Source organism: Platalea leucorodia, assembly GCF_965183815.1.
Source record: "Platalea leucorodia genome assembly, chromosome: 7".
NCBI lineage: Eukaryota > Metazoa > Chordata > Aves > Pelecaniformes > Threskiornithidae > Platalea > Platalea leucorodia.
The window spans coordinates 42,443,095-42,460,348 of NC_138829.1; the positions used below are offsets into that span (position 1 = coordinate 42,443,095).

The 17,254-nt window shown below is 39.5% G+C and overlaps 1 protein-coding gene across 2 annotated transcripts in view; it reads right to left on the reverse strand.

Moving 5' to 3' along the window:
* Window positions 1–17,254, reverse strand: part of GANC (glucosidase alpha, neutral C) — a 29,905-nt gene that overhangs the window by 10,366 nt on the left and 2,285 nt on the right. For both annotated transcript variants that reach the window (XM_082318345.1, XM_082318346.1), the window contains exons 3-18: window positions 16,558–16,666; window positions 14,885–15,012; window positions 14,167–14,349; window positions 13,242–13,287; window positions 11,747–11,813; window positions 10,247–10,343; window positions 9,481–9,661; window positions 8,443–8,596; window positions 7,052–7,287; window positions 5,777–5,903; window positions 4,791–4,870; window positions 3,756–3,899; window positions 3,245–3,341; window positions 2,770–2,871; window positions 2,028–2,271; window positions 286–350 (exon numbers count right to left, since the gene is read on the reverse strand). In XM_082318345.1, the coding sequence (XP_082174471.1) occupies window positions 286–350; window positions 2,028–2,271; window positions 2,770–2,871; window positions 3,245–3,341; window positions 3,756–3,899; window positions 4,791–4,870; window positions 5,777–5,903; window positions 7,052–7,287; window positions 8,443–8,596; window positions 9,481–9,661; window positions 10,247–10,343; window positions 11,747–11,813; window positions 13,242–13,287; window positions 14,167–14,349; window positions 14,885–15,012; window positions 16,558–16,666 (2,060 nt within the window). The remainder of the gene's footprint in view (window positions 1–285; window positions 351–2,027; window positions 2,272–2,769; window positions 2,872–3,244; window positions 3,342–3,755; window positions 3,900–4,790; window positions 4,871–5,776; window positions 5,904–7,051; window positions 7,288–8,442; window positions 8,597–9,480; window positions 9,662–10,246; window positions 10,344–11,746; window positions 11,814–13,241; window positions 13,288–14,166; window positions 14,350–14,884; window positions 15,013–16,557; window positions 16,667–17,254) is intronic.

The following is a 17,254-nucleotide window of genomic DNA, read 5'->3' on the forward strand; positions in this document are numbered from 1 at the left end:
CAGATTGTGGTCTTAGCTGCTACAGTGAACTTCCATGCTTCAGGATCATATTTTTTCAAAGTGACTAGTGAGATTAAACTCAGTTTTTGCATCTCATATGACCCCTATTTTCAAAGCGCTGTTAAAACTGGGTCCCTTAAAGAGATCTCAAGTTCTTTATTCAGTTACAATGTAATTTTTAAAAGTCTTGGGCACAGCTTTCATGTTTTCTTTTTGTCATGTGACATTATCAGCTCGAAAATATTTAACTCAAATTTCAGAGAATGAGGAGAGACACCTGCTTACCCAGCATGTACTCATTTTCCACGCCAAAAGTTTCTATTTTCCCTGGAAACTCTACCCAGAGAGGCCTGTAGAAAGAAAGACAGTGGGATTCAGTTAGTTCCTCCTCTCTCACCAGCCTGTTCAAGGCCTTCTGGCATTTTCAGGCTCCACCTTCTCCCTCTCTTTACAAGGTACAGCTATCAAGAACTGAAGATAGGGCAAGGTCCTCTTCTGTGCCTTAAAGTACCCCTTTTGAGTCACTAATGAGAGTTCCCAGTACAACATGGGTTAAGACACTCCAATATACCTATGGTTTGGCCTCCTGCAGCCTCACTTTCTTCCCTCCTGCCGCCTTCCTTACAAGCTTGCACTACATATACCTTCCTTCTAGCAAAGGAGAGATGGATGAGCCTTTCTGCCACAGTCTACCAGCAATGCTGACACCTGATGAGCTAGTCCCTGCAGCACAATCCTTCCTGTTCTCAGCAGCTCACTACCGCTTTTATAGTATGTCTCCTCCTGGTCATGACTGAAAAACTTGCACCAGAAGTTAATTTTCAGTCTTCCTCAAAAAAGGGTAGTGCAATAACCATCTGGTTACAGAACAGGAGTTGTATATTTAAGGTTTGAGAGATTATGACAAGAATAGCTCATTCAGAGACAGTGTCTGGGTTTCCTTACTCAAAAAGCCTGGTTCGCCTGCTCACTCATAGGCATCCACTTGTTCACTGCAGCCCTGCTGTTCATGTGCTTGCTAATGAGACACATTTTCCACTCTGCTCATCTCAGTGAGAAAAATACCATGCTTCCCCTCTAATTCTGTACCAACTGCAGCAATTTTAACATAATCAAAGTTTTATTTAATATTGTGGGCAGTGCGCGTGTCAACATAACCTTCATTTCAAGACAGAAATCCACTGTCTATGTCAGTACATACAACAGGGGCATCTATGCCTATACATGTGCAGACAGATGCTCACACTATGTCTGTAATGCAAATCACATTCAAAACTCAAACCACTCAACCCTTTTCAAAAAGTCCTTTACGTTTTTAAAACTTCGGAGATGTATTGTATTTGCATAATAATAAGTAAAGATAAATGTCCAAAAGTACAGTTCTAGGGCAACCTCAAAGACACAGCAATACCAGGGAGATTAATGACATTAATCTCTTACTGAAAGGACTGTTGCATTCAGTTCCATTGAAACACTTTCTTAGAGGTTAGAGAGCGACAGAACAAAAGTTTATTTTCTAATTTCATTTCTGTTCTAGATTATTAGATTCTCTACTAAAAGAAAAATTGTAAGAAATACTGCAGAGATAAATAATCAAATTTTCAATATGAAATAAGCTTTTATAACTTTAACAGTTCAGCAGTAACAAGTATTTTTATGAGGGGCAAAATGGCCTTTATGTTTTTATGTCAGCAAGCTCAGAGTCCATAAGCACTGTTATAAGTGTGGGCTGGAATACTATGTAGTGTTCTTTATCATGAAGATAAGTTTGGAGTCCACAGTACTTTAAAAACATCTTTAAAGACTGTGCAGTGTTTATTGAATTAGTGTGTCCCAGGCGTCATTTGGAAAAAAACCCAAAACATATAATTTTCCTCTGAGAATCCTACCAAAGCTTGCAGAATGCATGAAAACAGAATTTAGTAATTTTTGTGTGTTTTTTCTTTTTACTATTTAAATAAATAATCACAAAAGTAAGAGATGGTAATTTAACTTCCCTCCTTAAACCTCCTGACTTATGCTCTTACCTCATAACCGGTTCAGCCGCTGTGTGTGCCCGATAGAACAGTGTGTATAAGTATGGCAGGAGGACGTAGCGCTCTCTAATGGCTTCCCTGATGATCTGGGCGTTCTTCTCCCCAAAGAGCCACGGTTCTCGCCGTTTGCTCTCCATGTTAGAATGACCTCTGAAGAAGGGCTGGTAGGCTCCAGCCTGATACCAGCGAACAAGTAATTCTGGTTCTGGATCTCCAATAAACCCTCCCACATCAGCTAGATATTGCGCAGACAAATAAAAATACACATTCTTTGAAATTATTCTGAAAAATGTGAAGTTCTCCTCTAACAAACATTCCAAGTGTATAAATCCATGCATTTCACAGTGTGCTTACAGTTCTGCTGTTGGGCAGCTGCTTGTCCAAATAAAAGTGGAAAATTTGTGTAACAAGTTATCCTTTAATAAAAATCTCAAGAGAGCTTTTGGAGGCTGAGTGCCTTCCCCAGTGACAGAGGACTGTCACAGTGATGCTACAGAACACCACCTGAGGATCGCTGCTCCAGATGGAACGCAAACACTACATAAGAGTTAGTGGAGAAATGATGGTGAGAGCCAGGTTATTGGCTTCTGGATCCAGACTAATCTGTGAAACTGCCTGGAAATGCACTGGACCGTTGAGCTTTCCAGCATCTGTGTTGAAGTCTGTCTTGGGATACAAGCTCGGTGGCACCTGTGATTTATGCATAGGGAGTAACTCCAGCCAAACACCTTACCTCCACAGAATGAAATCCCTGCCATGCTGATGGTGAGAAGCATTGGAATGGATATTTTCAAGTAACCCCACTCTGCTGTGTTGTCTCCAGTCCACACTGCCCCTGGAAATACCCAGTTTCAGCATTACACGGGAAAGTTGGGTGTACGCTTCAGCTTATGCTTGCAGTTAAGGAAAGAAGACAAGAATGGTCATGAACTACTGGTGAACTGCTGTTCATTGCAACTTTTTTTCTTCATACGCACATGCTTCTGAAATATGCAATAAAAGCAAGTAGTGGTTCGTCACAGGACACAGGTGTTATTCTGCCTTTAACCTGTACACTTTGCCAGCCTCTCCTGATTTTTTTAATCACTTGCACTCTTACGAGCTCACCATGTCAGTATTTCTAAGATAGTTTCTGTCCTCTCTAGAGTTTACTACACACCAAACTTAATGAACAAAGCAGCATGGAAGGCATCCAGCTCCTTACTTACCATACTTCTGTGATCCAGCAAAGAAAGATCGTGTGAGGACAAATGGTCTCTCTTTTCCTGAAGAACGTCTGATGAGTCCTTCTGCAGTTGCCATTTGCTGAAAATCAGTAATATAAAAGTCAGGAAGACAAACTTTATAATTAGGATATTTGCTACACTGCCTTTTTAGCCCTTCCAAGGCAGGAAAATTAAAAAATCTGTAGCCACAAATAATACCTATTATTAAAGCAACACTTTCTTACTAGTACATACTTGAACAAAAAAAAATGATTAATATTGTGTAGTCACAGCCAATATCATTTGCATTGTTATGGCAGAGAGGCACAGATGTTGTCACATTTTCTTGTGACCAATCACAGAGTTTATTTCAAATACAGCAATATCCAGCACAGCAGAGTTTCAGTCCTTGACGGAGGTTACAGAATACCTACTACTCCTACTACTGTGTAAATTACCACATTAGACATACTCCATGAGAATAACTGCTGGTTTGTGTCTCCAGATACTCCACCTGGTAGAATCCATAGAGGTTGTGTACTTCCCGATGCTCCCAGTTGTTGTAGTGCACAGCATCTTTCTGCATTGTTAGTTCTGCCCCTTTGAAGACCGAAGGCTCATTCATGTCATTCCACACAAAGAGGATATTAGTGGATCCCTACGACACAGGGTTGCAATTAGGACATAACAGAGCCGTTGCTGTGACTTAGTGTGTTTATCTCTAGTGGGTGTCAGACCAGTCTGGGGTATGAGTAGAAACAGCAGCAGCAAAGCAAGACATGGTAATTATACTCCTGTGGTCACTTGAAAGCTGCCAGTCATTCATCTCATCTCTCTCGGTGGCCCTTCTGGTCAGGGTGGCAGCCTACAAGCCCCCTTGATTTTTGCAATTCTTACAAAACTCAGTAGGTACTTGCTATTCCTGCCTTCTGGTGAGAAAAAAAGAGGCAGGGAAAAGAGGAGTATTAAATAGCCATGAGGAAAAAATCAGAGAAGGCCAGAAGAGAGAGAGGAAAAGCAGCATGGCAAATGTCTGCTGTGCATGTCTACTAGGGGAATGGTTTCAACAACCCTACTGCAAAGCAGAAGTTCAGGGCAGGGAAGCGGAACCGGAGGTGTCCAGCATTGTTCACACAAGACACCTTCAGCACTAGGCAGGAGTCCTGGAAGGAAGGTCAGGGTGAAGTAACTGTAAGCTATAAGAGAACACTCCCACATCGCTCCTTGTGTGCTATCATGGTAGTAAAAGCTGTAATAGCAGCAGCTGCATTCGATTACGGGTTGCTAAAATGCCTGCAGTTTGTCCATCCTACTGCTGCAACTAAGTGAGCTGCTTTGCTGGTGGCATACGGATTTCAGCTTTCTTAGTGTAGACAAGTCCACGTAGAAAATTCTTCAGTGGTACTTCAGCTTATCAAGCTATTTTCCTCTACATTATGATAATACAGCTACAAAGGCCACCAACTTGCTTAGCCAGTAGTTTATCTTCTCTCTTTTCCGCATTTTCAGGCTTTCTGGGATATGTAGATCAGAGCAAATAAATACACACCTTGTATGTTTTGAAGGCAAATTGATCGGCATACCATCTTCGCACTTCAGGATTGGTGAAATCCAGGTAACAAGAGGAACCTGTGGATGTGGGAGATCCCAATTATTTAGCTGATTTTAAGAGCATGCATGCATTGTCTTTGCACCTAAATACAGTGGTCTAAAGCTAGGATGCTTTCCACAATAGGCAGCAATAATGTGGTTGCTATTGTTTCTGAGATAAAAATTCCAGGTTGACTTGGAACTCAGTACATCCCTTGCCATTTTCTGCAGACCAACACATGTAGATTCTGGAGGTCCGAAGCTCAGCACCATTTAAGGATGACTGCTAGCAGTTTGAAATATGTTCAGATGTGAACAGGAAGTCAGGGGGAGACAGCATCCCTGGTACTTTGAGCTCAAACAGGAAAGTGCCACTGAGAAGCTGAATAACTACGTCCTGCCATGCTACTAGAAGTTGTAATACGTGCTTGATTTCTCCCATATTCATTCCTTTGCCAGGATTGTGGGCTTTCTGTCTTCAAAGGGGGACACCCTCCTTTGCCTCCCCGCAATGAGATCTCCTCATGAAAAATAACATGTTAAATCACTATATTATGATTGAATCAAAGTCTTCAGTATCAGGGTTCACTTAATTTCATCCAGCGTACATAAGCTGTGCTCACAGCAACAGACCAGACTGCATTTTTATTACCCAAGAGAAGCTGGGAAGAGGGATGGCTGTTCTGATCAACAAATCCAACTTTTTTAGTTCTAGGCACTGGGACTATCTGCACAACCAAGAGACATAACAGAGGAAGTTGTTCAGCTGAGGCAATTAGAATGTGACTGTATCAAAGAAACTACAAAGTATTTGAAATTATGAATATTTACAAAAAAAGCAAGGAATGTAAGAATTTAATTCCACTTCCATGGGTCCCAATTAAACTATTCTGCAAGATTTTTAAAATAATCACCTTACAAGGTAGAGACAGAGTGGTTTTTTACCTGGCCAACAGATGCCCTCAAAATCTTGTCCATTTCTGTCTTTCACAAAATATCCCTTGTCTTTTGCCTGTGAATACAGGGTGTACATGGGATCAACTTTAATGTGGGGATCTACAATGACGACAAGCTGCCAGGATAAGAAAATAAAATGCATCATTAGCATCAACTGTACTGAATAAAACAGTAAGGTTCACTTTTGATAAAAGGCAGATAATGATTTCACTTCAGGTAAAGAAGGTAGCTGTGTCACTAATTTTAGAAAGCAGTTACCAGTTCTTGTATATACTGTGCTAGACTTATGTATAATAGCTGAATTTACAAGGAGGGCATGAATTCATGCTTACCCCTCTGAAATAAGGGCCAAACCCCATTGTTTCAGATAAAAGCAAGTACCCCAACCCCTAAAAACACTGTGTTTAATTCACTACTGTATTCTGTGAATGGGAAAATATCTGACTTCCATGTTCATGTCCCACTTAAACTCATTTGCCTTAAGACATTTAAATCTATCTTAGTCTGTACAGCATAAAACAGCAACAGAAGTTTCTAATTTTTTTAAACATTCACATATTGTATTTTGCAGTTACCTTCTGCTGCCATTAACTGCCTTCCTGTAAAGCTGAGAAAGTACTATAGCTCCAACTAAGAGATTATAAAACTTGAATGCTATTTCAACAGTCCCCCGTTCATTGACTTTTGGCGAAGATCAAGTATTAAGCAATTCTACAACTTTTAGATGTTAACTGTGTACATTTTAATACCTCTATAATTCCAAGGAAAATATTTTAGCTGTAAAAGCAGAAATAAAGACTAACTAAGCCAACAGACTGCATGTCATACCAGAACTTCACCAGAAGGAAAAAACATTTAGTTTATGGTAAGTAATCGTATCAACATAAAGGGCAAATCTCAGTTAGTATAAGCAGAAAATAAAAAGTATTATCAATACAAAGAAAAGCTGAAGTGAGGATAGCAACTACCAATGGTGAAAGCTCATGTTAAATAAAAAAATTTTCTACTGTGCCCATCAAGGACAGCACTGGGCTGCTTCTGTAAGATGGAGCGGCACATGGGTCAAACTTAGCCTGATGGTCTGGGTACAGAACAAACTATAAAATAATAAAACAGCACGAGGAACTGAATTAAACAAGATAGCTGGTGCACTGGAAGCATTACCAGACTGCAACACAGTCTAATTTACTCTGTTAAACTGTTTCCAGTATCTGAAGTACCTTGGCTAAAGCTAGATTGGGTAGCTTGACGCTGCAAATTTACCTTGCGTTTTTTCTTTCTGAGATGTTCTTGCATCTTTCTGGGGTTCTGGAATTTCTTTTTGTCCCAAGTAAAATACCTCTTGCCATCTGTGTGCTCTATGTCCAGCCATATCACATCATAAGGAATGTCATGTTCATCAAAGCCGGCATCTACTGCCTTGACATCTTGCTCATCCTCATAATTCCAACGGCACTGATGGTAGCCCAGAGAAAAAAGGGGGGGCAGGGCTTGAGTGCCTAGGAAAAGTATACGAATGAAGATAACACTGTTAATGCCCTTCAGGATTTTATCTAGATACTCTAGAAAAGTTAACATGATTAATATGTATCTGTCTGGAGCTAGGGAATGCTGACCTAAGCTGAGTCTAGAGCACGTTCTTCATACCAAAGTGACTGAACTCTTGAAATGACAAACATTACAATGGGCTCAACAGCCAGAAAGAGCAGAGGACTATAATGATAATACAAGAGTGAGAAAGAACTTGCTGTTCCATGATGCTGAAGTGTTATTCCAGTAACAAATATAAATTTATTCTTTAATTTTTTCTAATGTAAAAATATTCTAGATTAGCTTAACTGTCATTAATGCAAACAATTAAATAGATTTTAATCAGTAGAATGCAATTCCTGCGACTGCTTGAACCTGAGTAGTGTAAACAGGCCCACAGGTGCTGCAGTACAAGGAGAACCATGGAACTGTAATTGTTGGGAAATTTTTAAAATTAGAAAACATGTATGTATGTACACATATAACAAAAGGGAGCTTGGAAACTTTCCCAAGTGTGCACTTCCACTTGGCGAGATCCTGTTGCGATCTGGCTGCTTTCCTATTCCTGCTCAGCTGAACCACATTCTCTCCATAACATCTGTGCAGCAAACAATCATTGCTAACACACTAAAGAACTACCAGGGATGTTTCTGTGCTTTTAATTCTCTTTAGCACAGAAAGAATTTTGCTTTCGTAAAATGTTAGTCCTCTTGCCTCCATTTTTTCAGTCTCTTCGTGAGCGTCTTGCTTCTTTCCCTTCCCATATCTGCATGCCATCTCTGCTCCCTTCCCTAATGGACACACTGGACAGTTACCAATCTTCTTTCTCTACTCTCCAGGATACATTACTCCATAACAACAGTCTTTCCTCATAATAAGGCAGCCTGTCTTGATGGTGACTGGCAGTTCTAGCCCCCTGTGTCTCCTCTCTTCACCTAAGGGAGCAGTTTCAGACAGCAGTAACCATGCTGGCTTCTGTGCTTTACAAACTGCAGTTTGGGAATAACTGGCCTCCTGCACACAATGGGCTAGGTAAATATTAACCCACTCTTGGGTACAGCATGTTCCTCAGAGAATCTCCCAGGTGAATGTGCCATACTGACTCCAATTGTGTGAGTTAGTACCTGTCAGTTGTGCGAACTGCTTGAAGATATCAAATGCAGTGGGTCCCATCAGCAGGAAAACATCAATGATCCCACTTTCTGACATCCAGCGCACATCAGTTAGAGGCACTGCTCTCTGCTTAGCAGTCTCGGCAGCAGATTCGGATGGCATGTGCTTTGAAGGAAACCAAGGTAAAACTGAGTTTCTCTCTCTACCAAACTTCTGTTCAATGAAGGAGCAAAGATGGAAAACCACAAAACGCACTAACACATACCTGGCAGGTATTAGGAATACACATTGAACGTTTCTTATATATCCTTCACATATTCTTTACCTTGCATACTACTTATACAAAATACAGAGTAATAGTTAATGAGGAAAAATGGGTAATGAGGGGCAAAGTGATTAAAGCTTTTCTGTAATTAAAGACTATGCATTTTCTGCAGGATCTTTGAGTAATATCTATAACTATGCCATGAGTAATAAAGAAAATTAATAATTTTAACCAAGTAATGAAGTGCTGGAATAAAGCAAGATATTTTTGTCACTATTTCAATTTTAACAGAATTCATATGTCTGTATTTCAGGAGTTGAATGAGTTTGTTTCCTGAACATTTTATGTTTCTTGAAAGTCAATTACATTCCACAGAGGAATGAGCCTGCTAAGCAGAAATGTGTGGCAATTCCAAGAATTTAAAAACTCAGAAAAATTCCTCAAATCCAAGAGATTGTCAAGATTTTTGTCCACCCTTTTTTCTGCCTGCTACATCTACCTGTGTAGATTTCTTCTGCTCCAACATGTATTTCCTCTCTGCCTTCTCCTGTAGACCTGTCAAGATACAAGTTCTATAACTTGACTCTTGAAAGGAGTCATCTTCTTGTTCTTTTCAGTGGTTTAATACAACAAATTTAGCAGTAGGAAGGACAGGAGGAAGAGACCGACAATTCTTCATTAGGGAGCAAAAGATAAATCTCCAGTAATGCTGTCATGTTCTTGTTGGTCCTGCCCTGGACTGTTTTCTTTCATTATTAAATTATGAAGAAAGTGAGCAACTCACCTCAGCTACTGCCTTTGTACTAATATCCACCAGCGTTTCTGAAGAGTTCAGCCAGAAAATCCCTGAAGTTCTGTTAGGCTTGTGTGCTAAGAGAAGGGGCACTGAACCATAAATGCCTATTTTGTCATGTATCTTGTGGCCGAAGACATCCAAATTATAAAGCCGGTAGGCATCACCATCACTAGGACAAACAAACAGGTGTGTTTGTTATATGTAAGCATCCTGCACTAGGCCAATTTTAGCTCTATTGCCATCTCACCAAACTCAGTGAACACTGAGTGAACGCTCTGTACTATGGTCTTTCGTTTAGCATCCAGAGCTGAAATGTGGACAGCCTAGATTAGTGCTTCTTTGCTTTGGTCCTAGATATCTGGATCAAACAACATTTTTGCTGCCAGTGAGATTACTGCTCATCTGCTCTAAGTCCTAAAATATGAATTCTGAACTCTCCCATCCTCCCACGGAGTTGCTCTTTTAAGCGTTCTGCTTAAACATGACCAATCCTACAATTCCGAAAAAAACTGCATGGAAAATTGAGAGAGAACAGAAGGGGTCATTCATGAAATTGCAGAGTGGAAACGGAAAGCAGAACAACTTACTCCGTGTGGACAGGGGCTATGATTCAGCTTCCTGTAACATTAAACTAAAATATACACTATATAATATGCATATCTCAAGCTGTTGTCTGCATTAAGTTATTAAGACAATGTTATAGCTCTCCTCTACAAAAACGATACTGCTTTCACTAGCAGTCTGCCACCTTTACCTGGTGTTTTTGAGAAGAAGTGCTTCTGCATGTTGTGGTATTCCATAAACATGGTCAAATCCATGTAAAGAGAAGTCCATGCCTACAGAACTAGGACCTGTGGGAATAACGTTAAAAGAGAAGACCACAGAGTTCTATTCTCAGGCTTAGCTGAAAGCAACAGAGCAGAGCAACCTAACTCTTAAAAAAAAAAATTAAAAAGCAGGTTTTAATAATTAGCTCTTTCATACTTGCTTTCAGCTTCACTTTCATTATTACTCATGTACTATAGAGGTAATGTTTTAAACAGATTTTACTGTATTTATTCTGATTTTGTTCTGCTTAAGAGGATGAAATGAATCACTTCAATAGAAAAAAATACATGTAATAACGGGTCACTTCTTTATTCTGTAGTGAAACTCGTTAAAATTATGTCCTGTTTCTATCCCAGTACCTACAAGCCAAGCTTTGCAGCACAGTGGTACAGCAGAGTAGACTTTAGAGTCAGAGTTGCCTGTTTTCTACTGCTCTTCTCTTCAGCCTCAGCCAGGAGAGTAGCATGCACAAGAGCCTCTGCCAGTGATATCATCTTGTCACATTACCAAATCCAGGGCAACTTTTGGCTGGTGACCAGAGATCCTGTAGACTGACAAGCAGTGGCTTCAGGATCAGAACCTGACCATATGGACTTTACTCTTCCAACAGAGAGAAACAGAAAAAAAACATGATGCTGGCCTAATACATCAGATACAGCATGAACAACAAGGGCAACAGCTTCCTGCCCCTCTATGTCTTGACCGTGAACTGAAGAAGCCCCCGTCACCAAAAGGAAGCTCTTTCAGACTTCCCTCTCCCTACTGCAGCTGCTGGATAGTGCTGGTTGGTATGAAAGTGTGCTGATAGTGGTAATGCACAAAGCTAACAAACTCAATTAATGCAGAATACAACTGGACAGACAGCAGATGGTCATAAATTTTGGTAATTAATAATTTAAATTGTATTGGAGCTACTGACCTACAGATTTCTATAATCTTCTTCTTATCCCTTAAGACTGCTCAGTATTTCCTTCTGTAGTCCCCCAGTTAAAAAGAGTTTTTCTGTGACAATTACTAATGCTTAGATATCATGATTTCTGATACGTCATGAGAATAAACTACAAGTGAAATCAATGTTATGTGCTGATACTAAAAGAGAAAAAAAAGAAAATGAAAAGAAAACAATGCATTATATACCAGTCAGCCAACGCAGATAGGGTTATGCTGTGTCAGAAATGGTACACAGTGAGCTGATGAAATGGGTCACATTTGATGTGTTCCCTCCTCAACAGAAATCTAATTAATATTTCCAGTACTTTTATCAAATTTGTTACCCATCACTGATATCTGATAGGCAAGTTAAAAGAAGGACCACGCGAGACACTGATATACATTAAACAGCTAAACAGAAAGCAGACAGAAATATGAATGAACACAGGTATATACAAAGCAGTAAAGCTGTTTTCAGAACTAAACTGAGATTTACCATGGGCTTTGATGTCTAGGAAGCTGCCAAATTTCTCTTGCCAGAGACCTAGATCCTCTTGTTTCTCCTGCATAAACAGAAATAGCTAAGCCTAGCAAATGCAACTGCTCACACAATGTATTTCTAAGAAAAATATGTTTATTCACATGAGATTTGTACATTGCTAACTGTTTTGTTTTTTTTTTTCCAAATATGGTTAATATAAATAAATCCAAACCACAATCAGATCCTGCTGCAGGAATTTACACTGAAGAACTGATGTGCTAGTGAAGCACACATGCACGCTGCTACAGCATAAAAGTAATACCTGAGGTCTTGGGTAGAATCATAGAATGACATAATAGCCCAGGTTGGAAGGGACCTCAAAAGATCATCTGGTCCAACCTTTTGTGGCAAAGGGAGCCTAGATGAGATTACCCAGCACCCCATCTAATTGCATCTTGAAAACCTCCAGCAATGGGGACTCTATCACATCCCTGGGGAGGTTGTTCCAGTGAATGATTGTTCTCAATGTAAAAAATGTCTTTCTTCTAGATGTTGAACATTATCACGAAATGCAAAGATTGTATGGATGGAACCAAACAGGAAAACCTGTACAAACAGAAACCAACCCACTCCCCTAAACGGTAAGGGTCAGACAACAAAAAAACTCTCCAGACTCTCCGGAGTCTTGTGCGTGTAGCTCATACTTTTAGCCTCCTTCAAATTTTGAGCCTTGTGCCCTGCCATTCATTGTTCTAGAACTTCCAATTTTTGCAGTCTTTCCTGGTTTCCTTTTCTACATTCATCCTGGAATAAGCGGATGTGGCCTCTTGCAGCTGTGTGACTCCCCCAAAGCAAGCACGCTCCCTGGCAGAACCCAGAGTTCAGACACAGCTATACTGAAGGCAGCATATCTCCTGCCATTTATAACAGGGTGGTGCAGTAAGCAGCCATCTGCTCCACAAGAAGCTAAAATTACATCATGGACATAACTCAGCCTCCTGAGAAAACTGGTATGTGCACTGCCAGGACCTGGTCTCTTTTGAGAGAGAATCTTACTTCCGTATTAAGCATGAATGTATGTGGAGGCATATTTTTGGACTGTTCCAAAACAGGTCTCGTTCTTTTGAAATTCTCTTTGCAATGAACAGGCAATTTGAAAACGACCAAATATCACCACAAAGCTCCCTTTTACACGCCTACTCCAAATCAAATGAGAAAACAGAAGAGAGAGAAATTCTAAATAAAAAGGCCATGGAAAAAACATTTTTGAGGCAGATCTACCTGACTGATGCCTTCTACAGCCCTGGTACAACACATAAGCCTTTATTCAACTATGAATTTGCAAAGTATCTCAATATGAAATACCAGGTCCTTTTTGAATTGCACTGGAAAGTGGTTAGGCTATGTTTGTAAACATAGTACCAGAAGAAATCACGAACATGTGATTCTAATTAATCAATTCTCTTTTCTACAAAATATTCATGCTGGAATTAGAGTAAGCACGGGTTACCTTAGAGGAATCACTTGCTGCCTCCTCGTTTTCTGCTGTAGGTTTTCTAGTGAAAACAAATACATAGAAATAATCAGGTTACTATTAACACAAGGAAGGATTTCAAACAGAAAATTCATATAGTATTATGCATTGCTTTATACATTATATAGAAGTTCTGGTGCCTGACTATTCTGAAAATTGATGTCATAGTGGAGAGCTCTAACTGGCAAATAATTTTAATATTCAATGTCTTAAAATAACCTTCACTCCATATTTGAGTTAGGTTGACTCCTTGGCCTTTCACATTTATTTCTATCTGTATCAGTGTTTTACCTGCCCAGAAGATCCTCACTTCTTTGTTATTCTTTATTAAGGGCTCTCTGTTAATTACAATTTTTGAAATAATGCTCTCTATGAGAGATGCTTGCTACGCTCTTTTCCTAGTCATTACATGTCCTGCACTGTGGTTTCTTACCCTTTCAGCACTTTGCAGTGGGACTGACCCGTAAAACCTTGCAGCTTTTTGGCACATTGTAACTTGAACAAAACTTACTTCAAGACCTTATATGGTGAATAAAACTTACCTAAAGAGTAAGTTTAGTCATAAAAGGAGACAAAACTAATAACCTCATCATACCACCATCACTCATTCCCAAGAAAGACAAGGGGTACCAGGATACTTTAGTGTTTTACAGAATTGGCCATTAAATGAGGTTAGCATTTTGCACATGGCTGCTGCAAGGGATTAAAACAGTCTGCAGTTAACTGATCTAGAATTTCTTTGTTAAAACTTTGCCTTTGTACTTACGGGTATGAAGTAAAAGAGAAGACAGATTTCAATGCATAAGAGCTTCTATCACAGAAATTGCAATTCCATAGAATTGTTTATCTTCAGCTACAGCACAATCAGTACATACTACAATGCGATAGACAGATACTGTACCTATCACTAGGAGGTGGTTGTAGGTGCTCAAAATATAACAACCCATTGGAATTCATGCTCAGAACAGTCTCACCCTTGGACTGTAGCTCAATCTGGAAGGGGTTTGCTGTGACTTGAAGTTTGTAGTCCTCATTAACACTTGACAGCACCAAAATACCTGCCTCCTTCTGGGATATAAAGAGTCTGGCAAATGAAAAGCAACAACAGCTTTATGTCAATCAACAGCACACGAAATCCACTGTAACTAAATAACGATTTGAAACAAAAGATGGACTGAGAATATCCGCATACATTATAAAAACCTCAATGCTAATGTTGAGGCAAAGAACCCCAGAAATATGTGCTGTGTTCAGGGTTCACTGCACAGTGCAACAGGTGGCTATAGAACTGCCATGAAAAACTATCCAGGGTTTGCATTCCTTTCACATTAACAAGTGATGCCTTAGGTAAAAATGACGCATCATAACAAGTAGGCTATTTTCTGATTGGGTCAAACAGCCTCACGTTTCTTATGTATATGACAAAACTTTCTCCTATGAATATAACATGAATTTTTGAAAGTAAAGTAACCACATGTGTTTTTATTTTCTCTTCCTGTAACAACTTTGTATTGTAGAGAGACAACTGTAGTGTAGCACAAATGAGGGAGAAGGGAAAACACTCTTGCAAATGAAGCTCTGTAAGTTACTAAGATGCTAAATCATCTTCCCATACTTACCTCTGGGTGGTAGGTTCCTTTATAAGAACATCAGGAACTTTGTATCTTTCTCTGAGAGGAGCTGCCTCATCAATTTTAAGCCTGAAAATATTGCCTTCTATTTCACAAATTTCTACTTGTAGAAGAACCTGGGAGCAAACAAACAGATAAACTGGTAGTGATAACAAATGCCAATTTGCTTTCCAAGTCAACATCACCAAACATTCACTGTCTGGAAAAAAACAGGCCTGCTTTCTGACTTAATGTTCTTTAGCATTGCTGAGCAACAATCATCATCCATCTGAATTTACACCAGCTAACTCTACTTCTCCCCTTTGAAGAAGCAACTCTTTTTAAGTGGACTCTTTATCTTCAAGTCTCTCATGTCTAGCATTTTGCATCTCTCCCCACAAGCAGCATGGAAAACAGGGGTAGAATACACTAATCTCAAAGTCTGGACAATTTCACTACTGTGCTGTCAATGTAAGATCGGGATACTACTGAGATGTGGGCTTTTTGCAAAAACGTCAGTGCTCTATGTTCACTAGTATTCACAGCGGTGCTGACACTGAAAAACTGTGTCAGAAAGACACCTAAAAAAAATGCGTAACACTGCCCTACCCACTGTAACTTGCTATTTTACAGTTCAGGGAACTGGGAAGTCACTCTGTTCTAGCTCATACAAAATGACTCATTTTTCTTCCATGGAGGATCCCTACACCGCGAGTCAGATTTTTTTTCTGTTTCTTCGTTTCATAATGTCTCCTCCTGTGAGACACAAAACTGGCTGAAGAATTTTGGCCTGATATCTTTTCCTTCTACCTGGAAGCTAATCAGCTCCGCTTTCTTCAAAGGCATGAAAGAATGAAAGAGCCGTAAGACCAGTGAGCATGCAAGAGAGAAAAGATTCATTTGGAGTTGCAGATCTTGCTTCCCAGGAAATATTTTACATTATGCCACCTTTGTTTAAACCCCCAAATAGTCTAGGAAGCCGCAGAGCCTTCAGTCTTCATTCTACCTTAAAATCTAGACAAAAAAATGGGCTCCTTTTTCTGTGCTGACTGCAAAGGAGGTCAGGATTAACAAGAAAGGCAGAAAATACATTTATGCAGAGCATCTACACAGTGTGATGTGTAGAGCATGGAAGAGAGCTGTAGGTCCAAACTCCCATAATCTGAGGACTCCGATTCCCTGAGCGAATGTGCTTAGCTGCTACGATGTTAAATTAGAGAAATAGAAGACCCCCTTCTTCCTGGCTGTCTTCTTAAATGCGAAGACGACTTCTTTTTCCCAAAAAACTGCCTTCGAGCAAACACAGGAATAGAAAGGTATGGTTAGGAGGTGTTGGAACATAGGTCTTCTTATTCAATTACAGAAAAAGAATTTATTATGTTGGAATAGTGGAGAAAACTCTGAATTAGAAACATTTTTTTCAGCTAAAAAGAGTTCTATTTGGATTTTTCATAAAGTCGTTAAAGATTTTATTTAAGTTCCTTAAAATATCTGTTCTCCTTGCACAGTCTCAAGTTGTCAAATAAATACTGACCAGTAAGGACATCTTTAGGCTGATTCTTTGCATCATATCTTAAATATCTATCACTGAAGAATCTCAAAACCTGCAAATATTATCAGACTTGTTGATAATATTCACTGCTCTTTCTGTAAGCACCCTCTTATGCTAGGTGGGATCTCACCTTATTTTCCACATGAATAATTTGGAATTTGACACTCTCATCACTTAATGTGACTGAATCCAACAATGCTCGATACAAGGATTTGCCAGGATGTAGAAGTTTCTGACGCCTGTCAAGACAGAAAATTATTTTTGGTCTCCTTAATTGTTGCGGCTTATATTACACAGAGGGACATAATATTGTTAGAAATGTTTACTTAATAATTTTGTCTTTAATTTTTTCAAATACATTTATTATCAGTGCTTCAAGTCAAGGAGGAAAAAAAGGAATATAGTTCTGAGCACACATACATGTTTATGAATGAGGGGTTTGGTCACCCATCACCACCCTATAGGTTTTTTTTAAATACTACTAGTCTTAATTCAAGTGGCCAACTAAATTCTCAGTTGTCCAGTTAACATTCTTCTTCCTTCCATGACCCCAGAAATTTCAGCTGAATAATCTGCTTTTCATTTTCTGTCATATACCCCTGCTTGGTCTGCAACCCCACGGTGAACAGCTTCTACATTCTGTAGTGATGAAGCAGTATATGTTTGTAATTTGTAACCTCCTGAATACACACTGAGGAAATTGTTTTTCAACAAGCCTGCTGACTACAGAGTTTTGACTACAGCTTTTGGCTCTGATGATGTTTTTAGGACAGAGACCCTCAAATAGAGGCTCTTTTAACTGTTTGTAGAATGCTCCTTGCTGAGCC